The sequence below is a fragment of the Dromiciops gliroides genome, chromosome 4 (assembly GCF_019393635.1).
Source record: "Dromiciops gliroides isolate mDroGli1 chromosome 4, mDroGli1.pri, whole genome shotgun sequence".
NCBI classification, from domain to species: Eukaryota; Metazoa; Chordata; class Mammalia; order Microbiotheria; family Microbiotheriidae; genus Dromiciops; species Dromiciops gliroides.
Window position 1 is genome coordinate 315,364,032 of NC_057864.1, and position 26,294 is coordinate 315,390,325.

Genomic DNA, 26,294 nt, shown 5'->3' on the forward strand with positions numbered 1-26,294 from the left:
GTCTCTGCCCTTATTTGAAAATGAAGGACAAACAACAATAAAGCCTAACTTACTGAGGAAGCGATAAGTCACTTGGAAGGACCTTTTATATAAAATGAAAACAAGCAGGACTCCATGATCCAGTGGCACGTTTAGCTAAGCTGAGGATGACATGTTTGATATTTCTTTTGGTGTAGATCGTTCACTTCACTTTCTCATCCCTATTCTAGGGGAAAGGTGTACAATATGACTCACAAATAGTTCCCATTTACTAAATTAAAGGCTAATGATGCATCAATAAATGCTTTAGCTCTAAGTTGCTTTTGTTTTCTCAATGGAATAGGGTATTAAAGTGAACAGTAATGGAATAGTTTTGTCTTAATTGTTGCTATATAAGCTATTATTTGGGAAACAGTACTTTAACAGAAAGTGGGTGGAGAATTTTAAAGGAATGGACTAATTTGGGGGCAATAATTTCCCTTTATAACATGCATAGAGTAGAATCATATTTTGTACATGATTTTATATAAAGAAGACAAATGCAACTAAAATTAGAATGGAAACAGACAACTGGGAACAAAATCTCTGCAGCAAGTTTTGCTTATAGCGGTCTCATTTCCAAGATACATAAGCCATTCCCCAAATGGTAAATGGCTAAATTATATTAATAGGCAATTTCCTAAGGAAGAAATCCAAACTATCAATAGCCAGATGAAAAAATAAAAAAAGTACCAAATTACTAGTAATGCAACCCTGAGGTTACATCCTACCCATTAGATTGATGAAATTTGCTAAAAAGGGAAAACAACAAATGTTAGAGGGAAAACAAGTACGTTAATACCTTTGTGAAACTATGAATTGATTCAGACATTCTGGAAAGCACTTTGGAACTAAGTCTGCAGATTTACTAAATTGTATATACCCTTTGATCTTGTGATCCCACGAATAGGCCTATATCCTAAAGAGCTCAAAGAAAAAGGATAAAATATTTATATCAGTTCTTTTTGTAGCAGCAAAGAACTGGAAGCCAAGAGGATGAACATTAACTGTTATGTAATAACAGTTGGGCCAAAAGAAAAGAGGAAGGGAATGGATTCAGAGGCATGTGGGAAGATTTGCATGAACTGATGAAGAATGGTGTTTTTATTAGTGAGGGCAGATGCGAAGGAAAGAAAACTGAATTTTAATTAATTGAAAAAATCCTTAATAATTAAAAAAAATCACTGTGCTCTCAACTATCTATAAAGTTAATTAAAACACATAATTTAACAAGGCCTGGGGTCTTTTTCTTGTGGAACAAATATAAAACCCTCTGTTTGGTTTTTGAAACTCTTCATAGCCTGGACTCCTCATACCTTTCCAGTCTTTTTACATCTTACTCTCCTCCACTGTACTCTGCAGTCAAGTGACACTGGCCTCATTTCTGTTCTTCAAAAAAGACAACCCATCTTGCAAACTCCATTCATTTTCACTGGCTATCCCCCATGCTTGGAATGCTCTCTTTTCTCCCTTCTGCAATACATACATCATGAACAAGCACATATTCTAAATCTCAGCACCAAACTTTTCTAATGAGGAACTTTCTAATAAGCTTTTGGGAGATTTCAATTGATTTGAGTGATGTAATGGCCAGTTTACTCTTTTCCCAGGCAAGGAATGATTAAGGTTTTTTTCTGCCTACTTATTATTTGCTGGTATATAGCTAAAGGGGAAACTTTCCTCAAAAGAAAGTATGAACAAAATGCTCCATGACACTACTTTGTTCTAACTAAATTCCCTTAACCACCAAATCTTAATTATATGCAACACCAACCAAAGTCAGCTATGTTGAGAGTCAAAATAAGTTCAAGTAGAGCAAAATGGTCATGCCAAAAGGGGCTCAGAAATTTATTTTTAGTACTGAAAGGCTAATTATACAGTAATGACAGACAACAGATCATTTAATATCATGGTCTTTAAATCAAATAGTTCTCCTTAGAGAACTGAGGGGAAAAGAATCTTCTTAATTGTCCTCCAGATGAAGGAAAAAAAAAAGCCACTGCTACTCCTGTTATTCAAGTTTCCCAGTAATATTATGCTAATCAGTGGATACAGTGAGAATATACAATTCAGAACAGATCTAAGGGGCTGTTGAATGCAATATTAGTATGCAGCACTGACACATTTTCCTCCATTAATTTTCTAATCCAATATCTCACTGGGGTGTAGAAATGATCAGTGAAACATAAGCTTTAGAAGGTTCAAAGAAGGTGGAGAGGGGGCGCAGTGGATAGAGCACCGGCCCTGGAGTCAGGAGTACCTGAGTTCAAATTCGGCCTTAGACACTTAACACTTACTAGCTGTGTGACCCTGGGCAAGTCACTTAACCCCAATTGCCTCACTAAAAAAAGAAAAAAGAAAAAAAAGAAGGTGGAGAGTCTCTTAGGGTGTGAGTCTAGTGACAAACTGTCATCTAAAGACCAACATAAGTAAATTGAGAAAGGTCACCTCAGAGGTCTGTCTATAGCAGTTCATGAAAATGACTACTAAGGAATAAGAGTGCTACAGTTCCCACTAGGGAAGGAAATATATTATTTACCAGCATTATCTGTAATGGGAATAAGCTAGAAGCCTTCCCAATACAATAAGGGGTGAAGCAAGGATGCCCATTATCACCTCTATTATTTAATACTGTACTAGAAATGTTAGCTATAGCAATAAGAAAAATAAATTAAAGGAATTAGAATAGGTAATGAGGAAACAAAACTATCACTCTTTGCAGATGATATAATGTTATACTTAGAAATTCCTAGAGAATCAACTAAAAAACTACTTGAAATTATTAACAACTTTAGCAAAGTTGCAGGATACAAAAAAATCTACATAAATCATCAGCATTTCTACATATTACCAACAAAGTCCAGCAACAACAGAAAGAAAGAGAAATTCCATTTAAAATAACTATGGCCAATATAACATCCTTGGGAGTCTATCTGCCAAGACAAACCCAGGAACTACATGACCAGAACTATAAAACACTTTTCACAGAAATAGATTCAGATCTAAACAACTGAAAAATGTTAATTGCTCATGGGTAGGCTGAGCCAATCTAATAAAAATGACAATCTTACTTAAGTTAATTTATTTAAAATGTGTTATACCAATCAAACTATCAAAAATATTTTATAGATCTAGAAAAAACAATAAAATTCATCTGGAAGAACAAAAGATCAAGGATATCAAGGCAATTAATGAAAAAAAAATATGAAAGACAGTGGTCTAGCAGTACCAGATCTCAAGCTGTATTATAAAGCAGTAATAATAAAAACAATCTGGTATTGGCTAAGAAATAGAGAGGTGGATCAGTGGAATAGAGTAAGTACAAATTATACTATAGTAAGTTACTATAATAATCTAGTTTATGATAAACCCAAAGATCCAGACTTTTGGAACAAAAAATTATCTGACAAAAACTGCTGGGAAAACTGGAAAACTGTGTAGCAAAAACTAGGTATAGACCAACATCTCACACCATATACTAAAATAAAGTCAAAATGGGTACATGATTTACACATAAAGGGTGATACCATTAGCAAATTAAGAAAGCTTGGAATTATTTATAGACAGAAGAATAATTTAGGACCAAAGAAGATATAGAGTACAATACAAATTACAAAATAGATAATTTTGAATATATGAAATTAAAAAGTTTTTATACAAACAAAACTAATGTAAGGGATTATATTATAAGGGAAGCAGAAAACTGGGAAAGATTTTTGAAACAAGTTATCTCTGATAAAGGGCTCATTTCTCAAATATATAGAGAAATGAGTCAAATCTATAAAAATACAAGTCATTCCCCAATTGATAAATGGTCAAAGGATATGACCAGGCAGTTTTCAGACAAAGAAATTAAAGCTACCTCTAATCATGAAAAAATGCTCCAGATCACTACTGATCAGAGAAATGCAAATTAAAACAACTCCGAGGTAACACCTCACACCTATCAGAATGGCAAATATTACAAAAAAGGAAAATGTTGGATGTTGGAGGGAATGTGGGAAATCTGGGACACTAATCCACTGTAGGTAGAGTTGTGAAAAGATCCAACTATTCTGGAGAGCAATTTGGAACTATGCCCAAAGGGCTATAGAACTGTGCATACCCTTTAATCCAGCAATACCACTGCTAGGTTTATGTCCCAAAGACATAAAGAGAAAAAGACCTATTTGCACAAAAATATTTATAGCAGTCTTTTTGTGGTGGCTAAGAAGTGGAAATCAAAGGAATGGTTAAATAAGCTGTGGTACATAATGTTGATGGAATATTATTGTGCTATAAGAAATGACAAGCAGGATGATTTTAGAAAGGCCTGGAAAGACTTGCATGAACTGATGTATAGTGAAGGGGGAACCAAGAGTGCACAATGACAGCAATATTATTTGATGAAGAACTATGAATGACTTAACTACTCTCAGCAATAAAAATGATCCAAGACAATCCCAAAGGACTAATAAAAAAGCATGCTATACAACTCCAAAGAAAGAATATTGACTGAACGTAGACTGAAGCATGCTATTTTCCACTTTCTTTCATTTTTTAAAAGGTTTCTTATACAAAATGACTAATATGGTAATGTTTTACATAATTGCACATGTATTACCTATATCTGATTGCTTAATGCCTCAGTGTGGGGGGCAGGGAGGGAGGGAAGGAGGGATAAAATTTAGAACTCAAAACCTTAAATAAAAATTTTTATTATAAAAAAAGCATACTCTTTGGTCTAACTAGGCTAGAGCAAGGCTATGCAAATTGCTTTTGTTGTATGGATCAGATATTTTGTTGTATGGATCTGAGGCTGATTCTCTCATGTAGACTTAAATCTAAGTGCCCCTATAAAAAGGTTACTTTTGCTGAGTGACTGAATTGGATGAAAAGGTGGGGGGGACACTAAACTTCGAACAAGGGTAATTTATTTGCTAATAGTCAGGTGTCTTATAGATAAATGACATTAAAGGAAGACAGAAAGGCAAGAATATTAGGCTCTTTTAGATTTGTTTCACCATGCTGCTATATTCCAGGATTAACTATTTATTCATTGCAAAAAGAGACAGATCTTCAGAGTCAAAGTCTTTAACTTTTGGGGACTCCATATAGAAATTTTAAGAATTTAAGAGGCATAAAAACTTTAAAAAGGACCACAGATTACATAAATAAACAAAGTAGCTTATACTTAACACAAATAAGCTAATTCTGATCACCCATGAGTTCCAGGGACTGTATTTCATTCTATATACTGCTTTGTACCAGAAGAAAAGTATTAATTTTGGAAATATTATTCCAGACAATATTGGGACTACTTCAACCTTAATAGAAAAATAGTGTGTGTGAACTTTCATTCAGGTTTCTAAGCTTCTAAATTCCATTTTTAATACATCAAAATGTGTTTTCTTTGGTTATACCATATAACTTTCTGGGAAGTACATTAATTCAAACAAAAACCCTAAACTACAACTTTGGAAATTCTATGGAATTAAGGATCACTAGACTTTAAATACTTTCTATCTTGATCAATATTAAGAAAATTTGACCCATTCCCAAAGGGTGGGCTATATTTTGATATTATCTATAAAATATTAGGGGACTTCATATATGACTTATCTTTTCTCCAAAAAACTACTTTCAATCCTGGAGCTTCTGTTCTTTTGTCAAAAAGAAGAGTTCACTTATTTGCACTAAAGAGTTAATTAGGAAATATTGCAAAAATGTTTACAAAAATAAACTGTTGAATGAAATAGCCATTTTATGAATTCATTGCTCCATCAATTGATGACAGAATCAAATATTTCCAATTCTAAAATAACAATGTAAATTAAAATTGTAAGACATGAGATTCTTGTATGATTTAAATGTACAGCTCCACCTGAATTTATAGTGAAGGCAAGGTATTTATTTCCAAACACAACACTGACCATACAAAGCAAAGCCATGCAGAAAGCCACATGCTCAATATCACTAATACTACTTGGTAGGTTATAGATAATTTCCTCCTTCCATTTACAGAATCACACAGAATTTGAGCCAGAAGAATCCTCAGTCATCATGTCCAAATTATACTTGAATCAGAATGCCTCCTACAACATAACTAACAAGTGGTCACCTGGTCACCCATTCATTACTTTTGAATAGCTCAGGCTGTTAGGGTTAGAGTGTTTACTTTTTATCAAGTCTAAACTTTCCTTTAAGCAACTTACTCAACTAACTACTCCTAGTTCTACCCTTTGGGGACAATTCTTTAGATATATGGAAAATAGCTATTCTGTCTCTCCTAAGTCTTCTCTTTTCAACATCAAGTTTCCTTAGATTCTCCAATCAAACTTTATATAGCATGAATCATCAAGAAGTTTTTTATTTCAATCTAAATTTGTTTTCTTTGTAGAATTTTTAGTGCTCAACTAAAAGACTAGCTACCTTACTACTGCCCTGATTTCTTTAAGCATTCAACTGTTATTTCAGTCAGGGTTCAGTACCATGAAAGAATGGCAACATTTTCAGAGTATATGTATGTTCCAAATTAATTTCTTAAACTTAAAAGCCATTCTGGTTGGATAAAAATCTCTGAAGTTAACATATTACTTCAAAATTTAAAAAACCAAGATATTAGAAATAAATCAAAGTTTTAATTTTTCATCTTTCTAACAATCTTTTCTTATGTAAATGAAACATAATAATAAGTAGCTTTAAGACAAACATAAACTGTAGATAGGAATGCAAAACTGTATACTGTCATAGAAGTAGTAATGGAGTAAAATAAATTTTAGAATATCTGCTAGATCTCAGGGCATCAGAATAAACAAACTGTATTTAATAAATTTCCCCTGTTCAAACATTTAAATAAGTTCTTTTACTTTTGACTAAGAGGGTCACTCATTTCAATTAATTACTTGGATTAAGTCCAGAATAGTCCAAAGGAGAAAAAATTCCAACAAGGGATTAGGAGAGGGAAAGGCAACTAAATAGAACGAAAGTCAAACAATGTGCTGCTTTCATTGAATACCCTGTTTTACAGTTATCTAACAACTGGTAAAATACAAAAACAAAGAAAAATCAATCTGACTATACAGTACCTGGTAAAATACAAAAACAAAGAAAAATCAATCTGACTATACAGTACCATGTGTGGATTAGGTGCAAAAGTCACAAACTATTCTTCTAACTTAAAATGATTATCCTGATAATAGTACAGAATCAGAACTATCTTGTTCATATGTAAGATTTTTTTTTAGTAACATATACAGCAAAACATCGTATTTTGGAATTCTACATTATTTTTGCTTTCCAAATGAAGTAAAATGGCAATTATGAAATCCCTTTCCCCCCTTGTGAACTCCACATTTCAGCTGCTACCTACAGAAAGAGGCAGGATGTTAAACTGGTAGTGAGTGCAAAAGAAATAAACTGAAAAAGAAGAGGATCTAGGAACTGGGAGTAGGAGAATTAAAAGTCATTGCCTTTTTCTGCTAGGTTCTAGGAAGGCAGAGACCCTTCTAATTTAGCAAACACTTAATATCTCATTTCAAGATGAGAGGAATTCTATCAATTCCAGCAGTCATGCTCTCTCCTTCTAGAAAATGTTAGCTTTTTCAATTATATTTTGACATCTGAGCCATTTTTTCAAGCCCAACTTTCTAATAATGTTTCCACTAGCCAGACTGATTACTTCATGCAAGGAATCACTTCCTTTTAAATGGTTATTTGCATGGTTTCTAAAAAATTGGAGCAAGAAGTATTTATTTCTGTTTAATTTAATATGGTGGGTCATTATTTCAGCTTCTTAGTTATTAGACCAACTCAAGTGGTCTGTGATACCTGATATGACGATCTCAGGGACATCCAGAATGTTGCCAAATGAAGCAGTTTTACGATGGCCCCGTTTAGGCTTGGAACAGGCTGCAAAAACACACATATACAATACACATGCAAACCACTACAAAAAGTAACATACAGAATGATTAACTACAAAAACATAATACTTTTACTATAGTTATGTTAACACCATGCAAAACTACATGCAGAACTATCTAATTTTTCATCCATGCTTACAAAAGAAAAGCAGAGATTAAAGGCGAACCACAACAACTAATACAACACTTCAGACACATTAGTTTGAATTAAGCCAAGATAAAAACAAAACAGACAGACAGACAAAGATGGACAAAGCTGCTTGGCAATGAGGAGGGAAATTCTTAAAAGTGTCTGTTGGGGGAAAATAACCCTGCCTATTCAGCATTATATGAGACACTAGAGTGTTATGGGAACAGTATGAGAGGGGGAGGATCAAAGTATATAAGTTATGAATAGTATTCTAATTACACAAAATATGAAAATATATGTATATATATCAAAAGCAGATGCTAGTCTTTTCTTGAACATGACCATCAGTCCTATAGAGTAAAACTAAATATAAATGAAAACCAAAGAAATTATTTCTAACTTTTCATAAAAACCCTTATAACCACACAAACTTATTCTTAGGGTAAAAGTGGATCTCATATTAAAACATATATAACTAGATTTGTAATGGTTTCAAATGCATACACTAAATTGCAATTTTTAAAAAAATAAAGCATTCTTGCCATGTCTTAAGTATGTATGTGCCTGTCAGCTCTTGATCAATAGGGTCAGCTTTGCATACTGACTGGTTCACTCACTCTCACAGCAAATGGTTCCAGAACAACCCCCCCCCAGCATTATAGAGTTGAGGATACCTTTTTCTGATCAGCATTTTGGGGGCAACATTTACTTTTCTTGAGAAGGCTACTATCTAAATGTGTGTGTGTCTTTTTCTTTTTTGGTAATTTGATTGATTTCTATCATGACAAAAGGAAAACCTTATTTTTAGAGAGAACAAATAACAGTAACTGAAAACTTGGCTAGGAAAAAGGTACAGATTTCATTAGCTCCATTATGTTAAATAAGCATGTACCTTTTAATTTCCAATCCGCTATCTTTCATGATGACATATTTTAAGAATGTGAAAAGACAAAACCATATCAGTATAAATAAAACTATTTTCTTTAAGAATCCAATAAAAAAACTACTGAGTATTTCTCCAAATGAAAAATAACCACAGTTAACTCAATTATCCATGCTCATATGGGGAACAGCAGGCAGGGAGGACTATCTAATCTTGGGCTTCAGAACACAGTTTTCTGCCAAATTTAAAACAAAATATTTTGTCATTCAGTAGGAAATAACCTACATAAATCACATCATTTACAATCTATTGGCAGAGATATGACAATCTTTGTTTGGCAAGAATTTTGGTTTCTTCCAATAGTTTTTTCAGTTTAAGTATGAGCTGGGTTATGCTTGATAAAGGCTTTGTTTGATATGAACAATACTTTAAAGTAAATTATAGTATTTTCATTTTCTCCTCTGAACTTCAAGGAACATGTTTATTTTCAAGTTAATCTTTAATAATTTTTAAATTTTGTAAAAAAAATGTATCCTTAAGTGAACTGCTAATTGTTAAACCAACTTCTATTTTGTTTTGTTAAGACAAAAAGGGAAAAAAACAAAAACAAAAAAAACACCAAACAACCACCACCAGACACCCACTATATAGAAAACCAAACAAACCATTATCCCAACAAAAATATAACAGATAAATCTATTTGAAAACTTATTCCCATGATAAAATACTTGCTATTGCTCTCCACCTCATATACCTGCATTTCCTTTTTTTACCTGTGGTAGCAGCTATTCTTGCTTCTATTTCAGACATGTCAGCACTCATCCTCTTGCCCTCTGATGATGGTGGCAAACTTTCCACACTGCTTCCTCGAGATGCTCCCATGCTTAAACGCCCAGAATCACTCTGTTGAAATTGTAGAACTGTTTGAATAACTGACACTTGGAAATTTATGATGAAGTTTCCTTCAGGGGGCAATCTGGAGGGAGGAAGGTGCTAACTTGGGCCTTTTTCAAGACTATCTCCTCTAGGAAGACTGGAAAATTGTAAGATACTGGCAAGATTCATGAGGGCAGCCCCTATACTTCTGGGAGATAATTGTCCTCCATTTGTTAATTGACCTTTGTTAAACTGCCTGAAGGCACAAGAACAAAATTAATTGCTGAAGTAATTTCAAATGGATAACTGTCATGATAAAACAAAACAAATATTAATACCACTAAAAGCAGGTGTGAAATTGTTTCCTGTATATGAGCAGGCCAATGTACAAAACAAGGCTTCAGATATATACTTACTGTGCTAATAGTAGGAGATTTTGTTGGCTGATGACATGAAAGATGCCATACAAGATGGAAAAAACAATGTTCATTATAAGGGAGAATAACAGGATGGTGGAAAGTAGATTTGAGGAAAAATTAATTTTACAACTAGGTCTATCCAGGCTGATTACTTGCTTAAGTAACAAGAGGACAGAGAACTGTATAATGGGAAATAATGGATACTGAACAAAAGAACAGGAGGAGAAAATATGCACAGGAGATAAGGCATTCTCATAAATTAATCAGTTCTGTTTATGTAGAAAAGATTATACTACTGACAAGATGGAGGCATAATTTTTCACTCAACAAACCTGTTGTTTGGCTTGATTTTTCAACAATTTTGATTCTAAGCGCTTAATGGTATCATTTGTTGCTGGAATCTGTTCCATATTAGTGTCACTCTTATTACTGGTATTTGTAGAAGTGATGTCCATGAATGAACCTATGAAGGCAAAAATGTTTATAACAGTTTAATTTAATATATAATGTTGTGAGGAAAGTTGTGTAAACCTTAAAGCAATATACTGATATGGTGGTGATGTAATTTTTAACAGTAATAACAAAAACAACACCACATTTACACATTGCTATTACTTCCTCTCTCAAATATAAAATCCTAAAAGACTTTTACAACCTACCCTCTTGTCCCCCACTTTTCCAGTCTTCTCACATCTTAAACTCCTAACATCTCCTCATGGACTATGCAATCCAGTGCCACTGGCCTCCTTGCTATTCCTTCAACACGACACTCCATCTCCCAACTCTGGGCAGTTTCAATGGCTGTTTTCCCATGCTTGGAATGCTCTTCCTTCCCATATTTGGCCTCCTGGATTCCTTGACTTCCTTGAAGTCCCAGCTAACATCTCATCTTATAAAGGAAGTCTATTCTGAGACCCCTTAATTCTAGCGTCATCTCTCTATTGAGGCCTCCCCTCTTCTTGTCTTCCTCCATTAGACTGTAAACTCCTTGAGGGTACGGCTTGTCTTTTTCTTATTTGTACCTCCAGCACTTAGCATAGTGTCTGGCATATAGCAGATGCTTAATAAATGTTTATTATATTTTATTAGGAAGGTTATACTCATGTGAATAAATATAAGAACAAGCAGGGGTGGGAATGGGAGGGTAAGGAGTATGGACAATGGTAGGAGGCCTTTGGTTACTACAGACCATCTAGAAAGAAATGGCCCTTTCTTAGTCTTTCTCTTCCTTGACCTTTCTGATACTTCTGAGACCAATACCCTCCTCTCTCCTGGCTTCTGTCTACATACTGCCTGGCTGCTCCATCTCAGTCTCCTCTGCTTCAATCATCATCCAAGTCATTCCCTGTATGTACGAAATAGGGTCCTGGGCCATCCCTCAGTCATCTTAATAGCTTTAATTGGTGTGATTTTTATTCATATCACTCTCAGATCTATATATACAACCCTCACTTCTCTCCTGGGAAGCTCCAGTCCTGTAGCACTGACTCTACTGGACATTTCTACTTAGATGTGCCATAGGCATTTTAAACTTAGCAAGTCTGAAACAAAACTCAGTTTCTTTATCCCTAAGCCCAGTCCTTCTTCTTATCCCCCTAATTCTGTAGTGGGATATCTTTCTAGTAACCTAGGTGCACAACCTTGGTTCACAGTCCTTGACTCTTCACTCTTCCTTGCCAATCTGTGACAAGCCTCACTGATTCAACCTCTACAATATCTCTGAGATATCACCTTACACCTATCAGTATGGCAAATATAACAAGAATGGAAAATATTGGTTGTTGGAGGGATTGTGGGAAAACTGGGATGCTAATCCACTGTTGGTGGAGTTGTGAAAAGATTCAACTATTCTGGAGAGCAATTTGGAACTATGCCCAAAGGGCTATACCCTTTGATCCAGCAATACCACTACTTGGTTTATATCTCTCAAAAGAGAAAAAAACATCTATTTATAAAAAAAAAAATTGATAGCAGTTCTTTTTGTGGTGGCTAAAAATTGGAAATCAAAAGAATACCCATCAATTGAGGAATGGCTAAACAAACAGTGGTATATGATGGTAATGAAATATTACTATGCAGTAAGAAATGACAAACAGGATGATTTAAAAAAATCTTGGAAAGACATGTATGAAATGATGTATATTGAAGTGAGCAGAACCAAGAGAACACTGTGCACAGAGACAGCAACACTGTTCAATGAAGAACTACGAATGACTTGACTATTCTCAACAATACAATAACCTAAGGCAATCCCAAAAGAATATTGATGAAACATACTATCCACCTCCAAAGAAAGAACTGATATTAATGCAACAGACTGAAGCATGCTATTTTTCACATTCTTTTATTAAGTGACAAATATGGTGATGTTTTGCATGATTATATGTGTATAACACATAATGGATTGTTTGCTGCCTTGGGAGGAGGGGAGGGAAGGAAGGAGGGTTAGAGATTGGAACAGAAAAATATAAATAAAAATGTTTAACCTGAAAAAACAAACAAACAAAACACCTCTACAATATCTCATAGGTCTACTTCCTTTTCTTCAGTCATGTGGTTACTAACCTAGCCAGAATGTCATCAGCTCCTGCCTATACTATTCCAGTGGCTGCCTAATTGGCTTCTCTGCTTTTAGTCCCAAAGTTCTCTCATCTATCTTTTATAAATATGCCAAAATGACATTCTTAAAGCTCAGGTCTGAACTACTCCAGATGCTTTGGTATCTCCCTACTGCTTCTAGATAGAAGATAAATCCCTCAGCTCCACATTTACAACTCTTCACAATCTGGTTCCAGTCTACGGTTTCAGACCAATTTCAGATTACTCCCCTTCACATACTTTATTATTCCTTCCAAATTGGCCTACCTGCTGCTCTCTACACATGAAATTTCATCTCCTCCTTCCATGCTTTTATACAGGCTGTATCTCCTAGTCTCATAATGTTTTCTTTTCTCAGATTTATTGGCAGAGCTGAGCTGAGTCCAGAAAGAAGAGGAGAAGGATTTCAAGAGGCAGGTATGTGAAGGAAGAACGTTGCAAGGTTGGCAGACAATATATACAAAGGCAGGGAGATGAGAGAGGTAGGACAAGATCCAGTCAGACTGTGGAAGACTTAAAATACCAGGCTTTGGAGACTGGTTTATTCTATGTGCAATAGTGAATGATAATGTTTGAATAGGGAAAGCCTTTACACATTGTAAAGTGGATTGAGTAGGGCAAACACTTAAGTGTACATTAAAATTATGTTGACAGTTGGACAAGACAAAAATGACACTAGAAGTTGGGGAAAAACTCTTCAGGATTCTATTTTATAGTCCAGGCAAGTGGGTGTGAATGAGAGTAGTAAAAATAGAGGAAAAGAAACCTAAATTCATGTCACCTTAGGAAATTATAAATCTCTACCTGGGCTTGGAGACCCTGAATATATGGTATCTGTAGGACTGAGCTAGGAGAAATAGTATCCAACTAGATAAAGTTTTAGCCCTCAGAAAAATCTTTCCTTGTTATTACTTCAGAAGGATCTTTTAATATACATGGGCTCTATACTTTCTTATTTTCCTCATATCATATAATTGCTGTGTAAGGTCTAATATCCATAAATGAAAAAATGAAATTAAAAGCCAACATTCCCAGCAAAGAAAAGTTTTTTAATTTTTAATTTGAATTTATATTTATAATTTCAAATTTTAGAAAGCAAAGCTCCAATATAAATTAAATCAAAAAGAATTTAATCTGAATTTTAAATTAAAATACTTTAAAACCAAATTTTGTCAAGCAGTTTTTGTTAGGGTTATGGTTTTTTCGATGACCACAAAATATAGCTACCATCATCATTTATTACAACACAAGATTTGGAACCTTAATGAGAAATGCTAGACTAGACTTCAGCTTTTCAGATCTTCCCCCTTATATACAAAAAAAAGAAAGAAAAGAAATAAAGAAAGAAAGAAAAAACAAAAACAAAAAGAAAAGCCAACACCAATATGATATTCAACTCATTTACAAATAATCATGTGAGAATTCAGACTTCTTAGCAGTTCTTTATGGCCTACAATACCTTTTTAGTATAGATACTGTAACATAGACTGATGCACCTGGAAACTAAAATTGCACTTGATCATATGAAATGAAGAAAAATAAATGCTAATTTAGATGTCATTCTTTTGCTTGTTGATGATAATTTCATAGGTTTAGAGAAGAATCAAGTTATTAGCATTTTAACTTCTCCACCTACCTGTGCTTGTGGCAGAGTTACTTTGTCCTTCATCTGAATACTGACAAGGATATTGCAATGGCTCATCTGCTCCTGGAAAGTACTGTATAAAAATGTAAATTATAATTTAACATAAGTGTCCACTATGTAACAAGTACCTCAATTTTTTAAACTATAGAATACTAAATGTGGGATTCTCCCAAAACATAAACCTGGGTGAAAGTTGGGCCTTAGATACTTATCATTTTTTTATATATTTAGTCTGTATCTTAACATGGATGATACCATAGTAAATAGAGCTACTAAATAATCAGTAATTTGAAGGAACTGAAACACATTCTAACACAGAATTGTGTTATAGGCTTCAATTTCCTCATTTTGATATGAAAGAGTTGTATTAAAAAGACTCTGAGACCCTTCTAATTCTAATTTTCTGATTCTAATAATGTCCTTGACAAAATTTAAGTTATTTTTAATATTTTACTTTGATCAATTAGTCTTCTTCATACAAGAATGGAGATTTATATTCTTGATGAAGATTTCTTTACATTTAAGTACTTTTGACCCACAGATTGATTATAACAAGTCATAACCACAACATAAATAATATATTCATTATAAAATTGTTTCTTTTCCCTTGAACTGAGTTGTCCATTTTGGCACAAATAAGTGTTTACTGGTACCCTGGAAATATTGAGAAAATCATAGCAAGGCCTTGTACATGTTGGATCCACTATAGAGTAGTTACTGAAGGATACCTACAATCATCACAGTATAGAGAAGGTGTAGAAGGGTTTGATTTATATCAGTGCACCCAGCACCCATATCAATGACATCACAGAGCCAGCTATGAAGCTAACAATATTTTTAAAAGGATATTTTTTTTAAAAAGACATTAAAATGTATTTGCAGCAATGTTAGCCAAATGCTGAAATAATTGCTACTGTCAAGGACTAATATTGAAAATTCTGTAATCTCAACAACTTAATAATCTTTTAAAATAATCTTTTAAATAATCTTTTAAACACCCACTAGACCTAGTATGATCATTTTCACCAGGCTAACTTATAGCAACTTAAATAATACTAGCCTTGGGACATATAGACTAAAAAGAAAAATGAATTAAGAAAAAAACATTTTGTCAAACTAACCAAGATACCTATGACACAAATCCACCAAATCCATAAGCACTAAATTTCTTGAGGATAAAGATCAGACCTTTTGATTCTGTATACAGAATTAGTGCTCAGATTAGTTGGTTAACTACAGATGAATTAGTTGCATCAAACAATTAGTTTAATTATCTTCACAAGAATGTCTACTTATTTTGACTGAACTGATCCAAATGATGTTTGTTTCAACACTATTGAGACACAACTACAGTCAATCTTTTTTTTTTTTTTTTGGGTGGGACAACTGGGGTTAAGTGACTTGCCTGGGGTCACACAGCTAGTAAGTGTCAAGTGTCTGAGGCCACATTTGAACTCAGGTCCTCCTGAATCCAGGGCCAGTGCTCTATCCACTGAGCCACCTAGCTGCCCCCTACAGTCAATCTTAAATCCTGGGAGCTAAACCTTGTCAGATTTTCACAATACAGAAATCATTCTTAAGAACTCAGCTACTTTAACATAAACATGATCTTTTTAAAATGAAGGCCATGGCAAATTACTATGCAAAGAAATAAAATGGTTGAGGAATAACTGGTGTATTATTTTAAAAAGACCAATAAAAATGCACATTTTGACAGTGGTTTCAGAGTTGTAAAATGCTTTTCCCCAACAACCTATAACATAGACAGTACATTATTTATTTTCCTCATTTTACAAATGACAAATGAAAGCTCTAAGTGATTCTGTCATGGTTATAGAATTGTTAAGTGTATACAAGGCAGAATTCAAACCAGTCTTCTGATTCCAAGTCTATCATTCTAGCCACTTCAGCTTGATGAATGGAATTAAGCCTCCTTTCAACTCTAAAGTCTATAATGATGCTGCTATAAGTCTGACTGAAGAATTTTTAAGTGAATAATCTTGCCATCATTTATAAAATGTCCTACATCAAGTAAAATGGTACTCAAAAATTTCACCTCGAACCAGAGAGGAATTGTCTAGTAAATGTATTTCCAAAATTAAAGTATTTAAATGTAAAGAAATCTTCAACAAGAATATAAATCTCCATTCTTGTATGAAGAAGACTAATTGATCAAAGTAAAATATTTAAAATAACTTAAATTTTGTCAAGGACATTATTAGAATCAGAAAATTAGAATTAGAAGGGTCTCAGAGTCTTTTTAATACAACTCTTTCATATCAAAACGAGGAAATTGAAGCCTATAAAATGACTTGTTCATATATGACTTGTTTATCATATAGCTCTTTAGTGACAAAGGTGGAAACATAACTTGGTCTTCCTGATTCTTAATCAAGTGAATGATAATCTACAACTCCTGTAAATTTAAAAAAATTAACCATAATCTCATTTAAGTGAAACTTTCCGAAACTTCAAAACCCAAGACCCCTCAAAAGAAGAGTTATACCCGCATCAAGTGAGTCATTATTTTCACAATTTCCTCCATGGAAGGTCGTTGTGAAGGATCCTTTGACCAACACCTGGTCATTAAGCTTTCAATAGGCTTGGGCAAATTTTTGATCAGTGGGGGTCGAGTACCTATAATTAAAATTAGAGACAAAATATAAACATTTAGTTTATTTACACCAAGGATGGTGTCAGCTCTTTGTAGGTATAAGCAATTCCCAACTTAATAAGAATGTGTCTTGCAAAAATTTGTAAGTTGTTTCCAACTCTGAATGTTTAAAAGTAACATTTTAAGGGGCAGCTAGGTGGTGCAGTGGATAAAGCCCCAGCCTTGGATTCAGGAGGACCTGAACCAGTAACATTTTAAATGGTGGTTTGGTTCTCCTGGCTAAGTTCAAAACAGGACATTTGTACCTAATATATAATTTTATATTTCAAGTACCTCAGACTCTCACTATTATGAGTGAGCATTTTATGGGAAAATACATTTGAAAATCCAGTTTAGGATGTTTGGTACCATTATCCTCTCTACTCTTATGGCTTGAAGCAGAGTGGCTAATAGGAAGTGGTAGACTATAAGGAAATCAGGAATGAGAGTGGAGTCAGGGTGGCTCAAAGAGGTGAAGGTAAGATATAGTTAGGGACAAGGGGTTCTGTCATTCAGTTTCACTTGGCTCCCTCACACCCCACCCCCTTCTAAGAGTGACAAGGACTGATCAAGCTGTTTCCCATTGTCCTGTCACTGTCTATTGTTTCCAATGAGAGTTTCTTTCCTTCTTTTGCCCAGTGGAGAATGAAATGCAGCCACATAAGTATGCAAAATTTGGGCAGTTATCTAGTGTTTTTACTGCTAAAAACAAAAGAAGCAATAGGTAGGAAAGAAGATGCTACCCTCCTAAGCCAGATTTACCTTTTCTTTTCCCCCCTACTTGGACCATCTTAGAAAAAACAAAATCGCAAATAGGTGTTAACAATGCAAATAGGCATTGTCTAAAAAGACTGAAGATTCACCTATGTTTATTTCACAGGCAAACTAGGATCCTGGAATATCATATGAGAAATACAGTACAAGTCAGGCTGATGGAGGCTGAAGGAGGAGGCTCTAGAGTCAAAGCATCTTCTTCTGAAGTTTGCTACTCCTCATGTAACCTTGGGCAAGTCACTTACTCTCTCAGGGCCTCAGTTTTCTCATCTGTGAAATGATATGGGAACCCCTCCAGGTCTAGATCTGTCATTCTAATAGGTGAGATGGGAGAGTGGGGGAAACATTGGCAATAGTAGGGAAGGAGGAGTCAGAGAAGAAGGGTAATAGGCTCTGACCCTGCTTTCTCCTTGCTATAGTCAATTCTACTGCCAAGAAAAATTCTATTACCCTGGGAAAAGATGAGAAACAGGGACAGAGTTGTGGGTTGGGAAGGTCAAAAAACAACAATTCACATTGCTTGCTGGAGAGGAGAAATCGCAATTAATTGATTGTAAAGAAATAAAAAGAATTCCTGAGGCTATCAGCCAGCATCTGTAGTACACGAAATTTAGGGACAACTAGGTAGGGGTCCTTCATTTATTTCTAAAATAATGCCTTCTTTTGAATGGACCAATTTACCAAACTTACTGAAAACCTATAAACAAGAACATTCTCCAACTTCTTTATGCTCAGATTGAGTTTATGTTAGAAAATTTTGTTCCCAAAGGAGATTTATTCTTTTAAAAATAATTTTTGAGGGCAGCTAGGTGGCGCAGTGGATAAAGTACCGGCCTTGGATTCAGGAGGATCTGAGTTCAAATCCAGCCTCAGACACTTGTCACTTGTCACTAGCCGTGTGACCCTGGGCAAGTCACTTAACCCTCACTGCCCCGCAAAAAAAAACCCCAAAACCAAACCAAAACAATAACATAAAAATAATTTGTATTGAAATCTCTTGCTTTCACATTGCCTAAATTTCTTCCTGTATTCCCCCTTCCAACCTACTTTGAGAGCCATCTCACAAAACAAAAAGTATTTTTAAAAGAAAGTTAAAACAAAAAGAGAAAAAAATCAGCAACTCTGATCAATACATTGAAAAAAAATTCAGAAAATCATTGTATGCAATGGAACTCCTACTTAAAAAAAGGAGTACAGGGAAGCTATCTCTTCTTGGGGCCACGTTTGTTGTTGGTAATTTTGAAAAATCCTTAATTGTTTTCTGATTTTTCTTTTCCTTTTACATTGTGCTCTTTGTATATACTATTTTCTTAGTTCTGCTAATTTGAGGCTGTACCCGTTTCATTCATCTTCCCTTGCTCTTCTGAATCTGTCACATTTATAGTTTCTTAAAATATAGAAATCTTCTATTAAATTCATATACCACAATTTGTTTATCTATTCCTCAACTGGTGGGCATCTACTTTTGTTTCCAGTTTTTGGATATCACAAAAATATAAATATTTTCCTACATGTGAAGACTTAAAAAGAATATTAATGACCTCCTTGGAGTATACACCTAGTAGTGTTATCTCTGGGTCAAAGAGTATGGATATTTTTTTCATCTTTATTTGCATACTTTCAAACTGCTTTCTAAAATGGTTGCAGTAATTCAACAGTTCCACCAATTAGTGTGTTTATTGTCTCATAACGATTTCAACATTGATTATAGCTTTGTCACATTCTTAGATGTGTGAGATAAACCCCAGAGTTGTCCTGATTCACATTTCTCTTAGTATTAGTTATCTGGAGAAATCTTTTATATAACTGTGAATAGTTTGGTATTCTTTTGAGAAATGTCACATTTTCTAAGGAATCTACTAAAATGAGATAACTACTTTGCAACAAATACTGAAAACTCTTATGGGGAAAAAAAGTATAACTAGTTTTCACAGAAATTACAAATACATTCATATATAGATATATGTATATCTATATCTACATCTATACATACATACATACATAAATACTTTTCCTTTCACTCACCATTATGAACAGCCCACATTATGCGGAAAGCTGGACCACCAATCTCATCAAAAGGTTTCCGACGGGTTATTACTTCCCAAAGGATAATACCCCAACTGAAGACATCACATTTTTCACTGTAATTGCTACCTAGAAGAAAACAAAGTAATTAGCATAATCTGATGCCTTTTCTTTACAACATTTAAATAAAGTGCTTTTTAAAAAGTTTTAAAGTGGGGGCAGCTAGATGGCACAGTGGATAGAGCACCGGCCCTGGAGTCAGGAGTACCTGAGTTCAAATCCAGCCTCAGACACTTAACACTTACTAGCTGTGTGACCCTGGGCAAGTCACTTGACCCCAATTGCCTCACTAAAAAAAAAAAAAAAGTTTTAAAGCATCCAGACTCCACAACTTAATATGCAGAGACTGAGAAACCATTCTTTGTTGGGGTCCCATAATTTTTCCAGGCTACTAAGGTGATTCTTCTAAAATGCAATAAATATCATTAAAGTATTTTGTAGCCATATTAAATGGGGAAATGATGTTTTAGGTCATTCACTGAACTGAACTTATCTAGTTACAATTCTTATTTCCTAATGGATTAATGTTTATAGTTAAAAAAAAAAGGTTTCACTGCAATTAATTTCATTTAAAATAGTATCCTGTCTACACAACAGAAACACTATAAAATTTATAAAATGCCTGAAATGCACAAAACTGGTCATTATCACTAGGAATCTGTAGCAAATGGAAATGTAATAGAAAAATTAAAGGCAATATAAGCATGTCTTCAAATTTAGTTCAATTTGCTATTTTGTAGTCTTCTCAAATATACGTTTGTCCAACTACTCTAAATTCTTTCTAAAGCATACTCAATTAAATTTTTTAGTACTAACATAAATTTCTTAAATGTACAACTCAATGTGTGGAGAAGATGTAAATGATGCATATCTTTCTTTGTGGACTTAGAACCTAAGATGGTATTTACATTTTAGATGTATATCTATCTACCTTACTATTTAGAACACCTAAGTGACTTATGAACTTTAAAAAAAACTATTTTTTGATCTAATAGAAGAATTTGGTCATCTAACTATCATCATTTTACCTTCAAAAACTTCAGGTGCCATCCAAGCAGCACTTCCCTTGTTGTTGGTCATGTGTGTCTGAATGTCACAGGCAGTACCAAAATCACAGATTTTTAGAACTGTCCCCCCAGCAACCAGCAGCAAACTGTTAAAACAACAACTGTTGTAAGACCAGTAAAGTAATTCTAATGGAAAATAAATGTAATTGGTAGAATTAACAAAATCTATTCAACTTCTGTAGATTTATAATTGATCACTTTATTTTTATAAAGTATTAGAGCTTGATTAAAAAATAATAGAAGAGGAATACTTAATTTTAATACTTAATTTTCATCTTATCTCTATTCAGTAGAATTCCAAGATCCATACTTCCTATAAGTCATTCTCTCATTACTTTTATCACAATATGGTTACTGAAAAACTATGTGGCAATAAATAAACAAACAAAAAAATAAGGTATTTTTTAGGACTTTCAGCAAATAAAGGAGGGAATAAGCTAAAAGGAAAGTTGATGGAAGATGGTCAATCGCATTGCTTTTTACTTCTCCCTTCTATTGAAGTCATTCTCTATATCTCATTTTTAGGTCTCATTAACAGAAGACTGAGTCTAGTCAAAAATGAGAAAAGCCATGGAATTTATCTACCTTAGTTACTCTTGTGTATTATGACACTAACGAAAACTAAAAGTATTTTTAAACAATAAAAACATTCAAGTAGAAAGTGTTTCTTTTTGCTTGCAGTTATAGACTAAATGCAGTAAACTTCATGTTACAAAACAACAAATCACCTTTAAATCATTATTAGCTAAGGGGTTTGACAGACACTGATGATGCTCTACATCTGTGATATAATACTTCTTTATTCAAATAAAGTTAAAGGTTTTGTATTGTTTTTCTTATCACTACTTATATATTCCAAATTTTAAGTATATGTAAATGTGAATTAACACAACTGTAACTTGAAAAAGCAAATCTTTGGTGTCCATAAAAATCAAAGTGCCATAAATTTCTTTGGTACTAGTTTTTTCTTATGAAAAGTCAGGCCCATAGATTAAATCTGAACAGCTTTCTGCCATGATGAAAGCCAGTAATATTTTCTATCTAGTTCCTGTACATCAAAGGAAAGAAGCATTTATTTGGTTTGCTTAGAGTTAGTAAAAGCAATCTCCTTTTGAATAAATTATTAAGTAAAATGTCAAAGTTAAGATGGCTACAACTAAATATTTCCATTTTTACAAAAAGGATAAAAAGAAAAGAAAAAAGCCTCTAAACCAATTATGGTTAAAATGATCAAATGAAATACCAATGGAGTAATTTTCTGATCTTTAGACTCTGGGCTTCACAACTGTTACACTATCAGAACTATCACTATCACATAGCATTTCCTCACCTAGAAACAATTGTCTGATTCTGCCTATTAAGAGAAACATGAATTGCTAATAAAATTTGTCTTTGCATAGCAGTTTAGACTTTAATAAGAACATATCAGAAAACATCCTTTAGTTACCAATTTTAATTAACCTTTCAAGCAAAATAATATACCTTAATTCTGATCAGACAGATCAACAAGAATTTATGGTTAAATTTAACCAAGGTATCTTGATAAACAACTCATATCAACTCATATCAAAAGTTGGCTCAGCATGCCTATACCTGTGTTGCCAACAATAGGTACCAGTTCACTAGATATAGATGTGGAACTGCCAAAATATGTGTCTGGGCTAATGGATTGTCAGAAATTGAAAAAATTTAGTTTCCTTCCATATAATTTGTTTGCCATCAATATTATTTATATGCATAGGACATATATTCAAAATAGTCTTTATTGGAAATATTACCATACATGAAGCTCATCTGGGCAACTATTCAAATAACTAACTCAACTTCTAGTTGTTAGGGATATTCATATAGTGTTGGTTCATTTATGGTATGCTTGGCTTATATGTACTGATACTTACACACATTGTGTGTGTGTATATATATATATATATATATATATATATATATACACACACACATACACATGTATACATATTTGCATGTAAAATGAATGGCACGCATATATATATACACACAAACATATATACATATATATCCCTAGATTCTAAAGAAATGGCATATCTAAAGTCACACATATATATACATATACACACATACATATACATATATATGAACTGAATTTTTTAAAAAAAAACCTTTTTAATAATCTGTGATTTCATCCATTTGGTTATTTATTCTTTCAAATGCACATATGAACTATGTGTAAGGGTTGTTATGCCTAGCACAGATGAGTTAAAAACAGTTAAAGGAAGACACTGAAAGCTCAAAAATAAAGACTGTCATTAAGAAAACAATTATGGATCTGAGATATGTGATAATCATAAAATATGCTCCCCCCCAATTCAAAAGTAAAGCTGAGACACATTGAAACATGGTTTTATAAGATAGACAAAATACAACTTCTAGACAAGAATTCATGAATTGAAAGACCATTACACTGGGATACATTTAGATTTGTCTATGAAAAATTGAATAAAAGTCAAGACACTCAAGAAGATATGATAAAGGTATGAATAGACATATATAAACAACTATAGAACTGAAGAGCTGGAATGTGGAATGAATGGTTCAAAGAAATAATGTAGTACAGAGGTCTCAAACTTGGGGCTGGGCCCCCAACACTCCTGACTGTGGTCTTAATCAGATGAAAATACAATTGGGAAACATTTAACAAATAAAAATACAATAAAACACTGATATTATTAATTTGTGGCTTTCTAAGTCAATATGTGGCCCACGGGGATTCATTTCTACATTAATTTGATGCCAATGATCTAGTCCATAAATGAGAAAAGTACACACACACAGAGTTCATTTGCATACATGTACATGTATAGCTGGCTTATATATCTGTGTACATGAATGTATATTTGGCTTATTATACATCTATGCAGTAAAGTAAAATGACCTGTCTAAGGTCACACAACTAGTAAGTAGTAAAGTGACTTTGCTGCTGGTGATAAATCCATCCCTCTTCAGTTCCTCCTCATGGAACCTCCTAGATTTCTGTAAGGTTCAGCTCAAGTGCCACTTCCCTATATGAATCCTATCCTGATTCTAGGTTTTTAGTGTTCAAAGCCTATCTCAAATTATTTTAAATTATGTAATTTTTCCTTGTTCATGTTCGTTCTCCCCCAAAAGATAAGTTTTCTGAGGGCATGGGCTGTTTTGTTTTGTATCCTCAGCGACTAGCATGGTGTAGTTTCTTAAATGAAAAAGTATAGGGGCAGCTAGATGGCGCAGTGGATAGAGCACCGGCCCTGGATTCAGGAGTACCTGAGTTCAAATCCAACCTCAGACACTTAACACACACTTACTAGCTGTGTGACCCTGGGCAAGTCACTTAACCCCAAATGCCTCACACACACACAAAAATATACAGATTGCCAAAAAGTTCTTAAAATTGACAAAATGGAGATACAGGGGGGGAAAAACACAACACAAACACAAATCACCCCCACCCACACCCCCACCAACCCAACATTGGGAGAAGAAATCCAAGAAGGTACAATACAAGCTCTAGATCTAGGAAACTTAAAATGAAAAGCTCCCAGATGATCACTCCTCCAAAAGTCCATCTTTTTTTGATATTCTAATCTGAAGAGTGGTTGGAGAATTCATGTCATGGGTCAAGGTAAAACTGGTAGCTGAACTGAAGTCACCTAGGGCATATTGAAAGAAAGGCCCTGTTCTTCCACAGACTTCTGTGAACTTGAAGAAAGAGAATTCAGCTTAGGTCCCAGAGTAGAAGCAGGCAATTTAGCAAAAAGGAGTTGTGTCGTTTGAAAATATATGGGGCACCGGCCCTGGAGTTAGGAGTACCTGAGTTCAAATCCAGCCTCAGACACTTAATACACACTTACTAGCTGTGTGACCCTGGGCAAGTCACTTAACCCCAATTGGCTCATTAAGAACCAAACCAAAAACCAAACCAAACCAAACCAAACCAAAAAACAAAAGAGAAAATATATGGGGGTAGGGGCAGCTAGGTGGTGCAGTGGATAAAGCGCCGGCCCTGGATTCAGGAGGACCTGAGTTCAAATCTGACCTCAGACATTTAACACTTACTAGCTGTGTGACCCTGGGCAAGTCACTTAACCCCAATTACCTCACCAAAAAAAAAAGAAAAAGAAAAAGATGCACATTAAATGTTAGTAAAGAAAGAGAGCACACTGCTCAGAATTAGAGTTCAGAAGCCCTACATACCTAGATAGAAAAGAGAGCATGGGGACCATGTAGCTGCCTCCTCCAGCATAAAATCCCAGGCTCAGCATAAAATCCTAGGATGGGGAGAGGCGCAGCGAGAAGAGCAGAGGAGAGAAAAGAGCGATCCCCCTTGCCCCAAGGGTTTTTATCCCCTCTCAGGTAGAGGTGGGTCACTGCATATTGATCCAAGCTAATTGGCCAGTAACATTCAAATCCATTGATTGCCTAGGTGAGTTAATTTCCTTTAGTTAGTCAGGAAGATCAATCTACATTTCCTTTGCCAATTCTACTGACTCTGGGCTGGCCTTAAAAGAGGTCAGGTAAGGCTCCCTTGAGTGGGGGGTTCTCTGGGTCCCCCAGAAACCCCATTATTTTCTCACAGAGTGATCCCCCTGCCAAAAAGACCCCATACAAAAGAAGAATCTTTAGACTAGTGAGAGTGACAAGTAGAACTTAGGATGAATAGTTTACTGCTTTAAATATGTTCCTAAAAAAGGGGTACAAAGTGAGTACATACTTGTGACTTAGCATCAAAGTCCCTTATCTTCCAGAAAAATGCCATAGCATATTTGATCTGACTGTGTGGGACTGTGATGGTAAGGGTTTAAAAGAAGATACATTTAAAGAGGAAAAATAAGCATAGCAAAGGACCTCTTCCCATCCCAAATGACTGCCTACAAAAAAAACAAACAAAACTTCCCCATGATATTAATACTTCTGAAATAAATACCTAAAATTTTGAAGTCTTTGACCAATTTTGAAGGTATAAATTAAAATCCAATATAATTCTGACCTAGATCTTCTAGTAACTGGATTAATTCCTTTATATGGAGTAAAACTGGAATTTAAGCAGTAGACACTAAGTATTGTGTCCTCCAGGTATAAAATTAGACCCAGTGAGACGAAAGGGTCAACTATTTTTACAGGCCTATATACTAAAATAACAATAATTGTGATTATAATGATAACAGTTATGATCATAACCAGCTGCCCAGGACTGGGGATACAAATACAAGAATTGAAGTCTTTGCCTTCA

The 26,294-nt window shown here is 34.3% G+C and overlaps 1 protein-coding gene across 5 annotated transcripts in view; it reads right to left on the reverse strand.

The window, feature by feature from the left end:
• Positions 1–26,294, reverse strand: part of MAP3K7 (mitogen-activated protein kinase kinase kinase 7) — an 85,592-nt gene that overhangs the window by 32,486 nt on the left and 26,812 nt on the right. For 2 of the 5 annotated variants that reach the window (XR_006356332.1, XM_044002194.1), the window contains exons 6-12: positions 21,014–21,138; positions 19,926–20,054; positions 16,980–17,110; positions 14,465–14,546; positions 10,563–10,693; positions 9,709–9,838; positions 7,828–7,908 (exon numbers count right to left, since the gene is read on the reverse strand). Coding sequence is in view for 4 of the 5 variants with exons in the window: in XM_044002194.1 (XP_043858129.1) it covers positions 7,828–7,908; positions 9,709–9,838; positions 10,563–10,693; positions 14,465–14,546; positions 16,980–17,110; positions 19,926–20,054; positions 21,014–21,138 (809 nt within the window). In the remaining variant the exon portion in view is untranslated. Of the gene's footprint in view, positions 1–7,827; positions 7,909–9,708; positions 9,839–10,562; positions 10,694–13,095; positions 13,168–14,464; positions 14,547–16,979; positions 17,111–19,925; positions 20,055–21,013; positions 21,139–26,294 lie in introns of those variants that run through there. The other 3 variants (XM_044002197.1, XM_044002195.1, XM_044002198.1) reach the window with 3 other exon arrangements.